Source organism: Bubalus bubalis, chromosome 1 (assembly GCF_019923935.1).
Source record: "Bubalus bubalis isolate 160015118507 breed Murrah chromosome 1, NDDB_SH_1, whole genome shotgun sequence".
NCBI lineage: Eukaryota > Metazoa > Chordata > Mammalia > Artiodactyla > Bovidae > Bubalus > Bubalus bubalis.
In genome coordinates this window covers 112,198,990-112,218,142 of record NC_059157.1, presented here as the reverse complement: position 1 = coordinate 112,218,142, position 19,153 = coordinate 112,198,990, and the positions used below count along the sequence as shown (strand labels likewise).

At 40.5% G+C, this 19,153-nt stretch overlaps 1 protein-coding gene across 1 annotated transcript in view; it reads right to left on the bottom strand.

Annotated features, from left to right (window-relative positions):
* FAM162A (family with sequence similarity 162 member A) overlaps window positions 1-18,860 on the bottom strand; it is a 39,194-nt gene extending 20,334 nt beyond the window's left edge. The window contains exon 1 of the mRNA XM_025285099.3: window positions 18,705-18,860. Coding sequence (XP_025140884.1) covers window positions 18,705-18,738 — 34 coding nt within the window. The 5' untranslated portion in view covers window positions 18,739-18,860. The remainder of the gene's footprint in view (window positions 1-18,704) is intronic.
* Window positions 18,861-19,153: the final 293 nt, after the last annotated feature.

Here is a 19,153-nt window from a genome sequence, read left to right as displayed (position 1 = left end):
CAGAGTTTGAAGCAGTAAGGGGAGGAAAGAGAGGAAAGAGCACTAAAATGTGGTTACAGCACCGGACCTCCCAAAGTTGGTGAGAACCATAATTACCTTGCTTTTTCTTTCTCTTGCTATTAAGAAAATCTTTAAACATAGCAATCTTAAAAAAAATCACTGTGGACTTCTCATGGACACGTTTATATTTGTGTAAAGATTTTTAAAAGAACACTTTTATTGATACATAATTTCACATTAAAAATTCATCCTTTTAAATGTGTAAAACAAAGAATCACCTTCTGCTTCAATATTCTGCTGGACAGTAATTAATCAGAGAGAGAGGTGGGTAAAAGATGGAGGAGGGCGTTATCTTTGCTGTCCACTAATAACTGGACAGAGACTTCCTTAAATGCCTTTCACCAATAAATTTGCCAGCTTTTGCTGAAGGGCTCTGTGTGCATTTAGGGGGCATGCTATGGGGGTGAGTATGGAAGAAGCTGTTTGCATTGTATTAGCTCTGAGTAAGGTGTTTTTGTTTTTTTTTTTAAAAAGGCAAGCCCGCTAAGTGAGGGTTTCCACGGAACAGACAGACCAAACAGTAACAGTCCTCTGGGGGTAGGGGTTTGCAGAGCTCCAAATCCATTCTGCCTTTTTCAGTGTCTGCTATATTTTTCAGAGCTACATGATTTCAAGGTATTGGTTTCAAAGTATTACTGTGAAGCCAAGAGAAGACAGGAATTAACATTCCATGGGCCTTGCTGTTCTTAACGTGACTAAGTCATTTTCTTGGACAAATGCTACACAGATTGTCACAAGCCTCTGGTTATTCCCTAGAGTTCTGAAAAAGTTGACTCTAAGACTATGGTCATATTTTCATTGCTTTTATATAGGGGTGAATTTTCAGAGGTCCTATTTTCAGAGTGAATTGTCAGATTCACTAACATACCTTAAGCTGGAACCTCTATTTGTATCAAGATTTGTGGTTGCCTGCAGTCTGATTTCTTTCACAAGAGGCCTCATTTATTTCTGTTTTCCAGGCAGCAGTCCCAGAAAGCTTTGCCTGGGTCTGAGTAACCACACTACCAGTGCCACCTAGTGACAGCACGTGTACGCTGTAAAAGTAGATAAATCATAATTGACCTTAGTTTCCACATTTTAAATGTAGATAATGTAGTATTTACTTCAACAAGGCTGATTTAAAGTTTAAATGGAAAATACACGTGAGCGCATTTGGCAAGATGCTTGAAACATGGCAGGTACTCTAAACATTAAGTTGTTTCCTTAAACACTAATCTTCAAAACATTTCCAGAGCACTTCAATTTTATCCCTAAGATGGTCAGAATTTCTGACCAAGGTAGTTTTAAATTGTTATCAGGGCACGGATAAATTCCATGAATCTCTTCTAAAGTTCTTCATAGCTTTCAAGATTAAAACCAAAATATTTAATGCTGTGATCTCAAACTTCAGGATGCATCAGAACCACCCAAATGGCTCGGTAAAATGCCAATCATAAGCACACCTATCTCCAGTTTTAGAAACAGTTTTGGGTTGAATCTGCATTTCTAACAAGCTCTTAGGTGAAGCTTCTACTGCTGCTTTGAAACCACACTTTGAGAACTACAGGGTTTTGCTTTTTTTTTTTTTTTCCAGTTCAGTTCAGTCGATCAGTCGTGTCCGACTCTTTGCGACCCCATGAATCACAGCAAGCCAGGCCTCCCTGTCCATCACCAACTCCGGAAGTTCACTCAGACTCATGTCCATCGTGTCGGTGATGCCATCCAGCCATCTCATACTCTGTCGTCCCCTTCTCCTCCTGCCCGCAATCCCTCCCAGCATCAGAGTCTTTTCCAATGAGTCAACTCTTTGCATCAGGTGGCCAAAGTATTGGAGTTTGAGCTTTAGTATCAGTCCTTCCAATGAACACCCAGGACTGGTCTCCTTTAGAATGGACTGGTTGGATCTCCTTGCAGTCCAAGGGACTCTCAAGAGTCTTCTCCAACACCACGGTTCAAAAACATCAATTCTTCGGCGCTCAGCTTTCTTCACAGTCCAACTCTCACATCCATACATGACCACTGGAAAAACTATAGCCTTGACTAGATGGACCTTTGTTGGCAAAGTAATGTCTCTGCTTTTGAATATGCTATCTAGGTTGGTCATAACTTTCCTTCCAAGGAGTAAGCATCTTTTGATTTCATGGCTGCAATCATCATCTGCAGTGATTTTGGAGCCCCAAAAAATAAAGTCTGACACTGTTTCCCCATCTATTTCCTATGAAGTGAGGGACCACATGCCATGATCTTCGTTTTCTGAATGTTGAGTTTTAGGCCACCATTTTCACTCTCCTCTTTCATCAACAGGCTTTTTAGTTCTTCACTTTCTGCCATAAGGGTGGTATCATCTGCATATCTGAGGTTATTGATATTTCTCCCAGCAATCTTGATTCCAGCTTGTGCTTCTTCCAGCTCAGCGTTTCTCATGATGTACTCTGCATAGAAGTTAAATAAGTAGGGTGACAATATACAGCCTTGACATACTCCTTTTCCTATTTGGAACCAGTCTGTTGTTCCATGTCCAGTTCTAACTGTTGCTTCCTGACTTGCATATAGGTTTCTCAAGAGGCAGGTCAGGTGGTCTGGTATTCCCATCTCTTTCAGAATTCTCCACAGTTTATTGTGATCCACACAGTCAAAGGCTTTGGCATAGTTAATAAAGCAGAAAGAGATATTTTTCTGGAACTCTCTTGCTTTTTCAATGATCTAGCGCATGTTGGCAATTTGATCTCTGGTTCCTCTGCCTTTTCTAAAACCAGCTTGAACATCTGCAAGTTTGCAGTTCATGTATTGCTGAAGCCTGGCTTGGAGAATTTTGAGCATTACTTTACTAGCGTGTGAGATGAGTGCAATTGTGCAGTAGTTTGAGCATTCTTTGGCATTGCCTTTCTTTGGGATTGGAAAGAAAACTGACCTTTTCCAGTCCTGTGGCCACTGCTGAGTTTTCCAAATTTGCTGGCATATTGAGTGCAGCACTTTCACAGCATCATCTTTCAGGATCTGAAATAGCTCAACGGGAATTCCATCACCTCCACTAGCTTTGTTTGTAGTGATGCTTTCTAAGGCCCACTTGACTTCACACTCCAGGATGTCTGGCTCTAGGTCAGTGATCACACCATTGTGATTATCTGGGTCGTGAATCTCTTTTTTGTACAGTTCTTCTGTGTATTCTTGCCACCTCTTCTTAATATCTTCTACTTCTGTTAGGTCCATACCATTTCTGCCCTTTATTGAGCCCATCTTTGAATGAAATGTTCCCTTGGTATCTCTAATTTTCTTGAAGAAATCTCTAGTCTTTCCCATTCTGTTGTTTTCCTCTATTTCTTTGCACTGATCGCTGAGGAAGGCTTTCTTATCTCTCCTTGCTATTCTTTGGAACTCTGCATTCAGATGCTTATATCTTTCCTTTTTTTCCTTTGCTTTTCGCTTCTCTTCTTTTCACAGCTATTTGTAAGGCCTCCTCAGACGGCCATTTTGCTTTTTTGCATTTCTTTTCCATGGGAATGGTCTTGATCCCTGTCTCCTGTACAATGTCATGAACCTCCGGACATAGGTCATCAGGCACTCTGTCTATCAGATCTAGTCCCTTAAATTTTTTTTTTAAACCATGGTAAAAAACATATAACACAAAATTTACCATTTTAACCACTTTTAAGTGTACAGTGCTATGGCATTAAGTACTTCACATTGTTTTGCCACCATCATCACCATCCAGGGCTTCCCAGGTGGCTCAGTGGTAAAGAATTTGCCCTCCAGTGCAGGAGACAGGGGTTTGATCCCTGGGTCAGGAAGATCCACTGGAGGAGGAAATGGCAACCAACCCCAGTATTCTTGCCTGGGAAATCCCATGGGCAGAAGAGCCTGGCAGGCTGCAGTCCATGAGGGTCGCAGAGAGTTGGACATGACTGAGCATGCACACACCACCACCATCCATCTTCAGGACTTTTTCATCTTCCCCAGGGGACCACTAGTTTAATGTGACCCTTCCCACACCATCCTGTCCTATCCCCTTCTGGCAGGTACTGAGACAGAAAGGAACCAAGTTAACTGACAGCGAGCTCTACTGTCTAAAGAGGAAACAGAAAAAGAAACAATACTTATCTCCTTAGGTACCATCCTTTCCCATCCCTCTTAATTAGAACAGAGGAAGTTCAGAAAAATAGAACAGAAACAGTTTAGAAGAGTAAAAGACAAGTTGCCTCTTAGCTCAGTTCACTTCAGTTCAGTTCAGTCACTCAGTCGTGCCTGACTCTTTGCGACCCCATGAACTGCAGCACGCCAGGCCTCCCTGTCCATCACCAACTCCTGGAGTTTACTCAAACTCATGTCTATCGAGTCGGTGATGCCATCCAGCCATGTCATCCTCTGTTGTTCCCTTCTTCTCCTGCCCCCAACCCCTCCTAGCATCAGAGTCTTTTCCAATGAGTCAGCTCTTTGCATCAGGTGGCCAAAGTATTGGAGTTTCAACCTCAGCATCAGTCCTTCCAATGAACACCCAGGACTGATCTCCTTTAGGATGGACTGGTTGGATCTCCTTGCAGTCCAAGGGACTCTCAAGAGTCTTCTCCAACACCACAGTTCAAAAGCATCAATTCTTCGGAGCTCAGTTTTCTTTATAGTCCAACTCTCAAATCCATACATGACTACTGGAAAAACCATAGCCTTGACTAGACAGACCTTTGTTGACAAAGTAATGTCTTTGCTTTTTAATATGCTGTCTAGGTTGGTTATAACTTTCCTTCCAAGGAGTAAGCGTCTTTTAATTTCATGGCTACAATCACCATCTGCAGTGATTTTGGAGCCCCCAAAAATAAAGTCAGTTCAGGTTAAAACAAAAATGTTAGCATGTACACCTACTTACTGTCAGTCACACAAATGCACGTTTGGAGACAGTTATTCTTTCAACAAATAGTACTTGTCAGGTATTATTCTAGGCAATATAAAAAACAGATAAAAATTTATGCCAGATGAGCTTATATTCTACTGGAGGAAGGTGAGGGGGGTAGTATATATATATAGTTAGATAGTAAATGCCAGAGAGAAAAAATAAACAAAGGGGAAACAAAATGTTTGTGTGCTTAAAATGTGGTGTGTGTGTGTGAGAGAGAGATTTTAGATAGGGTAGTAAGAGAAGTTCTCTATGAGAATGGCATGAAGGAAGTCAGGGAGCTAGCATGCAGGTATCTAGTGGAAGGATACTCCAAACAGAAATAACAGTAAGTGCAAAGGCCCTAAAGTGGTTCCAGGGACACAGTGAGGCGGCCAGCATGGCCAGAACAGAGGAATAATGAAAAGAGAGCGGGACTTGAGGTTACAGACACACCTGGGATGGAAGAATAGGGACTTAAAGGCATGAGAGGTTTACCTAGATCAGAAAATATCTCCCAACCTTTTCTTACTACAACTTCACACTGGATGCCAGTAATTTTTCTCTCCCTAAGGTATAAATGGTATTAAAGCATAAGTAAACATAATATTATATATATTAGAAACAACAGACTATTGGAAAAAATAATTTAAAAACCCAGCATCACTTAAAAAAATATATGACGTCTTGATGTGATTTTGGTACTTATTCTGCAACTACAATAAAATTGAAGCATAAAAGTTTTTCTATAATTATTAAGACTATTTTCTATCTCAAAGAGATAAGAATTTATTGCCCCAGACATCCAAGCCAAAAATTTTCCATCCTCTGGTGGATCACAATTAAAAACAAACAAAAAACCCAAAAGAAAAACAGCCCTTTAACCCTCTGGCTTCACTCGCCGCAGCCTGTCCCTGGGTGACCGAATCTGTGTCCCCAGGGCCTTAGCAGGAAGTCAAGCCTCACTGTGCCTGTAAGGCTCTGACTGGTAAATGGCTTGTTAATCTTAAGAGTAGCTGCCTTTAAGCTTTAGTATGCAACACAATCACCCAGAGGACTCGTAACACATTCTATTGGACCCCGTTTCCAAAGTTTCTGATTCAGTAAGTGTATGTGAAGCCTCAGAATTTGCATTTCCAACAATATCCCAGGTGATGCCAATCCTGTTGGTCTGCTGCTACTGCTGCTAAGTCGCTTCCGACTCTGTACCACCCCATAGACGGCAGCCCACAAGGCCCCGCCGTCCCTGGGATTCTCCAGGCAAGAACACTGGAGTGGGTTGCTATTTCCTTCTCCAATGCATGAAAGTGAAAAGTGAAAGTGAAGTCGCTCAGTCGTGTCCGACTCTTAGCGACCCCATGGACTGCAGCCTACCAAGCTCCTCCGTCCATTGGATTTTCCAGGTGAGAGTACTGGAGAGGGGTGCCATTGCCTTCTCCCTGTTGGTCTGGGGGCTCACAATTTGTAAATCAGTGCCTTAGAGTTATTACTGCTACCTGGAGGCTTTAGCGGGTCAGTCTCAATGAATCTGATTCAAGTACTGACTTCTGTCCTGCTGTCCTTTCCTTTCCATTCTTTTCAACCCCATGATGGACAGTGTAGAGCAGTGGGAATGCTCTTTTCTTCCCCCTCAGAATCATTCAAGACTCTCCCAGAGAACAGTCAATGATGTTACCTGGAATATGATCAATCTCTGAGAACCAGTGATGATAAATGAAGGTTCAATGAATGCTGGTGGAGAAAGACACTTTTATAAGATTATCTAATTTAGTGTTTCTTAACCTGTGTGAGGGCTTCCCTGGTGGCTCAGCTGGTAAAGAATCTGCCTGCACTGCGGGAGACCTGGGCTTGGTCCCTGGGTTGGGAAGATCCCCTGGAGAAGGGAATTGGCTACTCACTCCAGTATTCTGGCCTGGAGAATTCCATGGACAGTATAGCCCATGGAATTGCAGAGTCAGACACGACTGAGCGACTTTCACACACACTAGAACCTGTGTGAAGATCAGCTGCCAGGTCTCTTGCAAGTATGTTGCTAGGTATGAAGTTTGTGTTAAGTTCTTAGTAATGACAAATGTACTGTGGGTTATGTAAAATGACAAAATTAGAGGTAATTGGGTAAGCAATACACAGAACTCTATACTATCTTTGTGACTTTTCTGTAAATAAAATTATTCTAAATAAAAATATTTTTAAACATGGGCCTAATTAGATCTTATTGTTTTTACTTTATACAAACTATGAAAAAAATGTATATTTACTTAATATTAAGTATTTTAAAAATTAGAGAAGATTTGATGTAATCTCATTAAAAATGTCAGTCTCACTCATTTGCACTCCAGTATGCTCTTGGAATAGGAGAGAAAAGGAAAGAAATCGGGTATAATAGGAAACGTGCCCAATTCAGGGTAGACCAAAGATGTGCAGGTGAAGGTCATCTGCCTAGGGTACCTTGGTGGAACTGATGAGAAAATGACACATGATGATATATATCTTGTCATACTTTGCTATTTTCAAATGTTGTTGCCATCTCCTGTGAGCTTGTTACAAGTGCAGACTTTCAGCTCCCACCCCAGACCTAACAGAATTTGAATCTGTATTTTTAATGAGATATCCAAGTCATTCATATGAACATTCTATTTCAAGAAGCCAATAGCCACATTCATTCAATATTTTGATGCATACATATTTTGTGCTAGACACATGGAAACCAATACCATATACTCTAAAGTCTGTAATAGTGCTTTTCAGCCTCAGCTGGAAGCTTCTTGGAAATACTTCTCAGACACCAACCAAAATTAGAATCTCCTGGGGTGAGGACTAGAAAACTGTTTTCACAAGCCCTTCAAGTGATGTTTATGCACACTAAAATTTGAGAAAGATGGATTTCAAAGTATACTGGAATCATCACAGAAAAACAAACAAAAAACCAACCAACAGGGCCATCCCAGATCAATTAAATCCAAATTTCTGTGAACAGGACTCTGGTATTAGTATTCATTAGAAAGATTTTCTAAGTGATTCTAATGCACTGCCATGTTTGAGAATTGCTGTTCTTCAGCACAACTAGCTAGAGTCCCTTCTGAACAAAGGCTACAAGAATGACCAAGGTACACCTGCAAAGTTAAATACATATGTCTCTAGCTGTGTTCAAAATCCCTCTTTTCAATGATATAAAGTCACTTTCAATAACATGGATCAAACTAGAGATTATTATACTAAGTGAATAAGACAGAGAAAGACAAATAATCATATGACATCACTTCTATGTGGAATCTTAAAAATGATACAAATGAATATATTCACAAAACAGAAACAGACTCACGGACATAGAAATAAACTTATGGTTACCAAAGGAGAAAGGGTGGAGTAGGGATAAATTAGGAGTTTGGGATTAACAGATACACACTATTATAAATAAAATAGATAAAAAGCAAGGACCTTCTGTATAGCACAGGGAACTATATTCGATATCTTGTAATAACCTATAAAAGAAAAGAATCTGAAAAATAACATATATACATATATATATGTACAACTGAATCACTTTACTGTATGTTTGAAACTAACACATTGTAAATCAACCATATATCAAAAAAAAAAAGGCTCATAAAATGGATGAGTTATTAAAATTTCATTGTGGAAATCAAAAACATTCCCATTCTCAAATTATTTACAAGGAAACAATGTTCCTTTTTCATGTTCCATGGAAAGATTTTTTTTATCTAAATACTTAGCCGGTTCTCATGCTAGCCCACAAATGCCTATTTAATCCTTCTTGAACTGAAATAGGATACTGCTTGTCCTGAAATGTTTGCTGTGATAGGAAATGGCAAGTCTGAGGAAGGAACTCTGAAAGTTTGTTTTGTGAATCAATTTTAAGTCTCAAGTGGAAAAAACTAAATGTATGTTTATCCTGAGGATGGCAAAGTTCCTACATGTAAACTATCAATACTACATTTTATATTATGATAAAGTCATATGTCAAATGTTTGTAGCTGCTCAGTAGACCTACTATAAAGAAGAATAAGGTAGTGTAATTATATCACACAGAGAAATTGGAACTCTTATTCCCACTCAGAGCTCATTTAGAATAGAGAACCACTGATTTGCTTTCTACATTGGAAGCAAAGCTGGGCTGCCCTAAAAGCTGACCACAACAAAACAAATGAAAAAGACTGAAACATTAACATGCTCTGAGCTTTTTCAGTGATGAGACCTTAACAGCTTGATATCTCATGTCTGCAACTATTCTGACAAATGATGGATTTCTTCTGGCTTCAAACACTGACTTGCCCTATTCTTGTATGTGACATAAAATTTTGGATTTGGCTGCCAGGCAACCAATGCTCACAAGCCTTGCTGCTGACATGCTGATGTTCTAGTGCTGAGAACTTAAGTGATGATAGTGGCCTAATGCACTCTGGTTCAGCACTCTGTGTTTGTCTATGCTTCTCCACAGTGACAGTCCTTTTGTCTGCCAAACCCCAAAAAGATTTTGGGGAACAGGCAAAGCAGTTTTGAGTAGGAAACTAAAACTAACCACGGTGACTCTGGCAGATAAATCTGAGTGCAGAATGCAGGACTGGCTAGGAGTATGGGAGAAGTAGGACAAAGGGAGCAGAAGTGCATAGACATAAATGTGGAAACCTCCTCTTAAGTGGTGTCACAAGTTCAAGTGGGTTGTGTACAGGAAAGAGGATACTTATAGGTATCAATGGAAAGAAACTAACAGATGTGAAAAATACTAGTAAGGAAAAAATGGGCAAGACACAATGACATAAGTTTTGTGGGCTTGCTAGAACTGTAATTACCATTTGAAATGTTACTTTCATAGAAAAAAATTCTTAAAAGTTCAAAAAATAGATTTATAAATAAACCTTTGGAACCTGGCCAGTTTTTAAGCTGAGGTGGTGGAGGTTGGGGGGTGGTGGGGGAGAGTGGGCAGGGACTCTTACGGAAAGAAAAGTATCCATGCATCGGGTGGGCCCAAATACCAGTGATAAGGGGCTACTCCTTGGTAATCATTTATCCTCCCATCAACATCTCAGCTAACCCTAACCCTAACCCTAACTCCCAACAGTGGTTATTTGAAATTCTCTCTACCTCAGCTGTTGACCTAAATAGGTTTTGTGACAGAACAGATTCCCTACCTCTGTGTCTGTTTCATCCATCCACACAATTCTTCCTTCATTCTGAACCATTCCATCTGTGATCCTTCTTGCTGAGAGATGCTGTACCAAAATTCTCATAACCCCTAGATCTTTCTTTTCCACTGCCTTTTTCTTGCCAACTACTGTCTCCTCACTCTTAAACAAATCAAAAGAATCTGTTATATTATAAAAGTAACGCTTGCTCATAATGGAAAATTTGGGAAACTAAAAATACACATGAAGAAAAACAAAAGCATCTATAATCACACCATCTGGGGGTAACAACTTGGTGTATTTTTTGCCAGACATCTTCCTATACTTATACACAACATATACATTTTCCATTACCAGATAATTCCATATCTTGCTTATGTCACAAACACTTTACCAAGACATTAATTAAAAAATACTTCTGATACTGCATAACATCCAATGGATATAAACTGAATTCAATCATTCTCTATAGCTGGATTTATTTCTCATTTTTCACTATTACAAATAATATTCCAATGAATTCAGTTCAGTTCAGTCCGTCAGTCATGTCCGAATCTTTGCGACTCCATGAACCGCAGCACATCAAGCCTCCCTGTCCATCATTAACTCCCGGAGTTAACCCAAACTCATGTCCATTGAGTCAGTGATGCCATCCAACCGTCTCATTCTCTGTCATCCCCTTCTCCTCCTGCCTTCAATCTTTCCCAACATCAGGGTCTTTTCAAATGAGTCAGCTCTTTGCATCAGGTGGCCAAAATACTGGCGTTTCAGCTTCAACATCAGTCCTTCCAATGAACACCCAGGACTGATTTCCTTTAGGATGGACTGGTTGGATCTCCTTGCAGTCTAAGGGATTCACAAAAGTCTTCTCCAAAACCACAGATCAAAAGCATCAATAGTTTTCTACATAATCTTTAATGGCATTTCTGGTTATTTTCTTATATAGAATCCTGGTAGTGGAGGGCTAAAGAATACAATGGTTAAAGGACATGAACCCTTTTAAGATTCTTTTTTTAATATTTTAATTTTATTGGAGTATAGTTGATTTACAATGTTGTGTTAGTTCCAGGTGTACAGCAAAGTGATTCAGTTATACATATACATGTGTGTGTATATATTTTTTAAGAACCTTTTCTCATATAGGTTATCACAGAATATTGGGTAGCGTCCTTAAATACAGTAGGGTGCGTGTGTTCATTCCAAAACTCCTGATTCATCCCTCCCTCCAACATTTCCCTTTGATAACCTTAACTGTGTTGTTGATATCTATAAGCCTGCTTCTGTTATGGAAATAACATTTGTACTTTTTAAAAAAAATTAGATTCCACATGAGTGATATCATATTTGTCTTTCTCTGACTTACTTCACCTAGTATGATAATCTCTAGGTCCATCCTTAAGATTCTTAATATATGTAACAAAGTGCTTTCCAGAAAGGCTGAATCAATTTACACATCTGCTGGTAGTTGATGAGAATTCCTGACACATTATACTACAGTGGCCCTGAGGGTCCACTGTCTGGAACAAAACATTCACTTGTTCTCAACAGCTCCTATAAATAAAATACCATCTCCTTCCTTTCATAGCTCAAGTGACTGACTAAGTGGCTTGTATTTACTACCCTGACCCCATCAACACACATGTTGATGTTCCTTCCCCCATTTACTAAAGTTGCTGTAAACTAGTGATCTCTTTCCAGTCATATGAATATGTCTTTTCTAATCTTATCACTAGCCTATTAGACTCTCCTCTTCCCAGCTTTGATCTCATCCTTCTACAAGGCCTCAGTCCTCCTGTGCATTACACTGCCATGTTCCCCCCTTCATCTCTGACCTCTGTGATCTACTTTCTTTAATATCCTCTGCCACTTCCTATTGTCCACACCATGTCAGGCCTCCAGGGTTCAATCTTTGCCTCTACTTCACACTACTTATGGAGGGCTCCTCCATCCTATTTTAATAATCAGCTCAAAACTGTTGGCTCTCATATATTTCTCTAACTCTACTCTTCCTTTGTCTTTAGGTCTTTAATTGAAAGGTTCCATCCTTACCTATAACTCAATGCCATCTCCTACTCAATAGTGCACCATCCTCTCTGCCAAATTCCCAAATTTCCAATTTCCCAAATGCCAAATTCCTTCCCAACTCTCTTATCTCTGACAATGGGGCAATACTCCTTCAGTCCTCCACACTCAAACACTTTAGTCTATGTCCTTCCTTACATTACTCTATGTCTCAAAGTCATATGAATAGTTTCTTCAAAACACTTCCTAGATAAATTCCTTTTTTATCATTTCCATCATTACTTCACCCATAGATTACAGTAATATCTTCACAGGTAGCAGCTACCATGTTAATTTTCCAAAAATGTTTTTTAATGACTTTTGCTTGAAGATTTCCTTTTTGTCCAAATTCATCTGGTTAAAATCTTCAAAGGCCATACTTTATCTCCTATTACCTCCTGCAATCCAAGATAATCCTTTCTCCCTACTGCTCTTTCTCCTCCAACACCTTTTCCATACTCTTTACTGCCCCCACCTTTGCTCATGTCACTCTTCCATCCCTTTTGTTTCAATGGAGCCTTCAGTAGATAACCCTAACATACACTACTTTTCCTTTCTCTGAATGCTTGGGAGGGGGCTGGTGGGGAAAAGCCCTGATTTGTAGCTTTTGCCAAAAACCCTCACCACGGCAGATGTCTAGGTACCAATGTAAAAAGGTTAACTGTTAAACTAGAAAGAGATATGTGTAAAGCCAAAAGGAACCCAATCAGGACACCAGAGCAGCATTTAAAATCTGTTCTGCAATCTAGCACTTAATATCTACTATCTTGTATAAGCTCTCCAGATATATTATATACATCTGTTTATTGCAATAAGCTCTAGCCCTAGGAAGCATGGCAGTCCACTCATTCTAGAGCTTTCATAGTGAATAGGGCACACAGTGTTTGCTTGATAAAAACCTGTTGGCAAGACTTGGAGGGAGTGATAAGCAAAGCCAAAGACTAGAGGCATAAAATGGTAAAAATGGGCATGTACTCACTTAGGGCTGATTAGCAAGAACAAACAAAAAGTACAATGAAGGAGCAGAATGTACAGTAAGTCCCCAACATAAGAATCTTCAAGTTCTGAACTTTCAAAGATGCAAACATGGCCCTGTATGCCGGCTGTTGTACTGTACCACTGTACTTTTCAAGGCACTGTACTGTAGTATTAAAAATGTTTTTTTGTGTTTATTTTGTATATACTATTTGTGTGAAAAGTATTATAAACCTATTGCAATAGTATTATATAGCCAATTGTGTTAGATGGGTACCTAGGCTAGCTTTGTTGGGCTTACGGGTAAACTGGACTTGGAACGGAACTCATTTTTATGCAGGGGACTTACTGTAATAGAAATAAAATCAGAATAGGAGCTGGGAGATATTCCCAGCTTTGTACTTGTGTGACCCTTACCAAGTCAATTTCCTTCTTTGGCCTCATCAGTAAAATTAGGGTACATGACTTCTAAGTTATTTCTTGATTCTAATGCTTTGGCATGAGCTAAACTGACAAGGAGGCTGTCCATGGCCCACTTCACTGGTATAATAATAATAATAAATTCACTTTAAAATCTCCTATTAAGTCAAAGGAGTTTAGGGCAGCAAATACTTTTTGAAGGTGTGAATAAACATTCTTATAAGACCATTTCATTCCTTTGGGCTAATAATTATTATATAGAAAGTAAAAACAATTATCTTTAAAAAATAATACAATATTAAAAAATTATTCCAAAAAATATCTATTGTCTATCTACTATGAGCTGGACACTGGTAAGTGGTGAAGACAGACCCACTTTACCCTCATGGTACCCACAGTAGCATGGGTCACTAGCCACCTATTTACAAATCATCATAGAAGTGCTTTTTACCTTAGCACAGATTGCTCTAAGTAATGGATACCAGTGATTACACAATGGAAGTGGCAAACAGATTCAAGGGATTAGCTCTGATAAGACAGAGTGCCTGAAGAACTACGGATGAAGTTTGTAACATTGTGCCGGAGGCAGTGACCAAAATCACCCCCAAGAAAAAGAAATACAACAAGGCAAGATGGTTGTCTAAGGAGGCCTTACAAATAGCTGAGAAAACAAGAGAAGCAAAAGGCAAAAGAGCCTATACCTATCTGAACGCAGAGTTCCGAAGAATAGCAAGGAGAGATAAGAGAGCCTTAGGGAACAATGCAAAGAAATAGAGGAAAACAATAGAATGGGAAAGACTAAAGATTTCTTTAAGAAAATTAGAGATACTAAGGCAACATTTCATGCAATGATGGACTCAATAAAGGACAGAAACAGTATGGACCTAACAAAAAGAAAGAAAGTGAAGTCGCTCAGTCATGTCCGACTCTTTGTGACCCCATGGACACCGGGCTCCTCTGTCCATGGGATTTTCTAGGCAAGAGTACTGGAGTGGGTTGCCATTTCCTTCTCCAGGGAACTTCCCGACCCAGGGATCGAACCCAGGTCTCCCACATTGTAGACAGACGCTTTACTGTCTGAGCCACCAGGGAAGTCATGGACCTAATAGAAGCAGACGATATTAAGAAGAGGTGGCAAGAATACACAGAAGAATTGTGCAAGAATACACAGAAGAATTGTACAAGAAAGGTCTTAATGACCTGGATAATCACGATGGTGTGACCACTCACCTAGATCCAGACATCCTGGAGTGTGAAGTCAAGTGGACCTTAGGCAGCATCACTACGAACAAAGCCAGTGGAGGTGATGGAATTCCAGCTTTTAGGTTTTTCATTTCAGGATATTTCAAATCCTAAAAGATGATTCTGTGAAAGTGCTGCACTCAATATGCCAGCAAATTTGGAAAACTCAGCAGTGGCCACAGGACTGGAAAAGGTCAGTTTTCATTCCAATCCCAAAGAAGGGCAATGCCAAAGAATGTTCAAACTATAGCACAACAGCACTCATATCACATGCTAGCAAGGTCATGCTCAAAATCCTTCAAGCTAGACTCCAACAGTATGTGAGCCAAGAACTTCCAGATGCAAAGAGGGATTTAGAAAAGGCAGAGGAACCAGAGATCAAATTGCCAACATCCACTGAATCATAGAAAAAGCAAGGGAATTCCAGAAAATATCATTTCTGCTTCACTGACTACACTAAAGCCTTTGACTGTGTGGATCACAACAAACCGTGGAAAATTCTTAAAAAGATGGGAATTCTAGACCACCTGACCTGCCTCTGGAGAAATCTGTATGCAGGTCAAAAAGCAACAGTTAGAACTGGACATGCAACAATGGACTGGTTCCAAATTGGGAAAGGAGTACCTCAAGGCTGATATGGTCACCCTGCTTATTTAATTTATATGCAGAGTACATCATGTTAAATCTCAGACTGGATGAAGCTCAAGCTGGAATCAAGACTGCTGGGAGAAATATCAATAGCCTCAGATATGCAGATGACACCACCCTAATGGCAGAAAGCGAAGAGGACCTCAAGAGTTTCTTGAGGGTGAAAGAAGAGTGTGAAAAAGGTGGCTTAAAACTCAACATTCAAAAACTAAGTAACTTCATGGAATCCAGTCCCATCACTTTATGGCAAATAGGTAAAAAATGGAAACAGTGACAGACTTAATTTTCTTGGGCTCCAAAATCACTGGAGACATGACTGCAGCCATGAAATTAAAAGATGCTTGCTCCTTGGAAGAGAAGCTAGACAGCGTATTAAAAAGTAGAGACATCACTTTGCCAACAAAGGTCCCTATAGTCAAAGCTATGGTTTTTCCAGTAGTCATATACGGATGTGAGCGCTGGACCATGAAGAAGGCTGAGTGCCAAAGAACCAATGCTTTCGAACTATGGTGCTGGAGAGAGTCTTGAGAGTCCCTTGGACTGCAAGGTGATTAAACCAGTCAATCCTAAAGGAAATCAACCCTCAATATTCACTGAAAGCACTGATGCTGAAGCTGAAGTTCCAATACTTTGGCCACCTGATGTGAAGAGCCAACTCGTTGGAACAGACCTTGCAACAGGGAAAGATTGAGAGCAGAAGGGGGAGACAGGAAGAGTTGGTTGGATGGCATTATCAACTCAATGGACATGAGTCTGGGCAAACTCCAGGAGATAGTGAAAGACAGGAAGCTTGGTGTACTGCAGTCAATGGAGTCACAAAGAGCCGGATTCAACTGAGTGACTGAACAACAACAAATGGATGCCAGCTATGGATCCTCTCTTCCCCAGACAGGCATACAACCATAAAAATTCAAATGTAATTTCCGAGGTTCATAGGCCCTCTTATCTGTGAAGAGGTCCAAGAACCAAAAGTTAACAACACTGATCTATTTCTACAGCTACATCGACAAAACAATAAACAAAACCAAGATCATAAAAGTCTATATTCTTTTTGTTTGTTAAGGAAGTATAGATTTCCAACAGAAATGATTAAAAATAAGGATCCATTATTTAAAGGATTAAGCTCTGGCTTTTTGAAATTTCATTCACCTAAAGTACTGCTGCTAAGTCGCTTCAATTGTGTCTGACTCTGTGCGACCCCAGAGACGGCAGCCCACCAGGCTCCCCCATCCCTGGGACTCTCCAGGCAAGAACACTGGAATGGGTTGCCATTTCCTTCTCCAATGCATGAAAGTGAAAAGTGAAAGTGAAGTCGCTCAGTCGTGTCTGACTCTTAGCGACCCCATGGACTGCAGCCTACCAGGCTCCTCCGTACATGGGATTTTCCAGGCAAGAGTACTGGAGTGGGTTGCCATTGCCTTCCAAACAATATTCTGGATAAGTCAGGTATGCCTAGATTGTGTTTCTATCTGATCTACCATTCCTTTAGTAAGGCTGCCAGTTAAATCACTCTTCTTACTTGAAAACTATTTGCATATGAATGACTGCTTCAGTTTCAAAGTAAACCTGCATTTCATGACTCTTCCATTTCACACCAAATAGACCCTGTCAGCCATGAGAAATACATGTACATACATATCTGAACAAGCAGCTCGAACAAAGCAAAGAGTACAAGTTCCAGAATTTGAGGGCACTGACTCATCTCCTGACTCGAACATTTTATGGTGAAGTGAACTGGGACAAGTCATCTAACCCTCAAACCTTTGTTTATTCATTTGTAATATAGGGAGGGGATGATAAGAGTTACCTAAGAGAGCTACTATGAATAATCAATCATATAAAACAATGCAGGTGAAAGTATTTAGATATAAAATGGGCAAAAGTGAGTGAAAGAGCAGACTGCTTGGAGTTGCTCACAAAATCTCAGACATTCAGAGATCCTTTGGAAAGAGTTGCTCATATAACATCCTTAGAGGATCTATCTGGAGTAAAACAAATTGTCCTTAAATTGCTCAAGGAATTTTGTTTTGACTGAGGGCCCAAGAGTAAAGTTCTTAAAAGTTTGCAAGAGGTTTTGGAATCCTTATAGTGCATAAATGTATTAATATTCTCAAGGCAAGAACATGAACTAATTAAAAACATTCAGTCTTGGTTCCATAGTCAAAGTCCCTTTTACAAGACATTTTTTAGAGAGCAGAGATTCTTTCACTTACCTTACTAAAAAGGTTAACTGGATGTATACAAAAGATTTTAAGCAAATTAGTTCATCAAAACTGAACAAATCAATGAAATCAATCTTCTTTAGTGGAAAAGGTATTTGTTTTAAAGGAAATAAATAATATTTAGTCTGAAACAAGTTTTCCTGCCTATTTGCCACTGAAATGCAAAATAAGCTATGCAAAGGATAACTTTTTCTATGTTATTTCATTTACAATGTTCATTTACATTATCTCAATCACTAAGTTTAAGGCGATTCTCTCTTTAAAATGTGAATTAAACAACTTATTGGTACTAAGGAATCAATCATTACACATTATCAAAGTTCATGAACAAGACCAAAAGAGTGATTTGCCCTGGTGCTAGAAAACAGTCAAAAGGCAAATACTTTTGATTTCTAAGCCCCTAGTAAGCAAAGGCTCTGTTGGTTCCCAAGAAGGCTAATTAAGTTCTGACTCCCAAAAGTCATTATACAAACGTCTACAAGGAAAACAAAACGCATGTCCTGCATTTACGTAACACTTTCCTCTAAGAAATTCAAAGCACTTTATTGCAGAATTATTTAAAAGAAATATGTCCTCCTCCCACTTTAGGAAACCAAATACTACTATTCTGGGAGACCTTAAATCTCTTGCCAAATCAGATACCAAATGGGTAGGAAACCCCAGACTAGAAATTTTCTCTGAGAGATAAACTCTAGAGATGGTTGGGGATGGGAGTGAGGAGGACACTAAGACTCCTGGAAAGCTGACGCACCAGTTCTAGGAATGGCAGGTGCATTAAGAACTGACTCATTGGGCCTGGGGGGTCGCGAAACTGATCGTAACGAGGGCTCATTAAGTTGGAGGCAGCTGGGTGAATGCAGAGCCTGGTGCGAGGGTCACTCCTGTCTAGTACGCATGTCTGCTTACCAATTGCGCGCTCAGTTCCTGCTCTCTCCCACTATTACTACCCTGCAAGCAGGATCCCGAACTACCTGAGGGGAATGCGTAACAGAACCAAGCAACTACCAGGCCTAATGGGGCTGCAGGCTTCCTTCACCTAAAGCGGCCAAGTTGGCTTCCCGCCCACCCTCAGCGCCGCCCGCGTCTCACCAGCCACCAGGCGCAGGCCGCGGAGGCTCCCCATGGCCGCCTACTCCGCCGACCAGCACAGTGCCCCAAGGCCGGCGGTGGCGCGGGCGAGCTCAATGTCACCGAGCGCCGGGAAAGTGGAGGACGAGAGCACCGTGGGCGGGGTGGTGGGCGGGGCGTGCATGACGTAAGCGTGATTGCCGGCCCCCTGTGGGCGGGGCCTGAGCGATGAGCGGAACGTGCAGGTCGTGCGTAGCGCTCAGACCGGGCGGGGAGCGGCCTCGCCCCGCCCGCACGGTCCCGCGTTTTGGCCGAGGCCTTAAGAATGCTCTTTTGGAATCTTGGTTTCCAATGCCATTGCAAAGTATTCTCTGCACCTAGGAAAGTACCCGTTTAAAATAGAAAAAAAAGTAAATGCTTATTGGAGGACTTTTGTGAACTGTAGACCCCGAAGTCACACTGCCTAGATA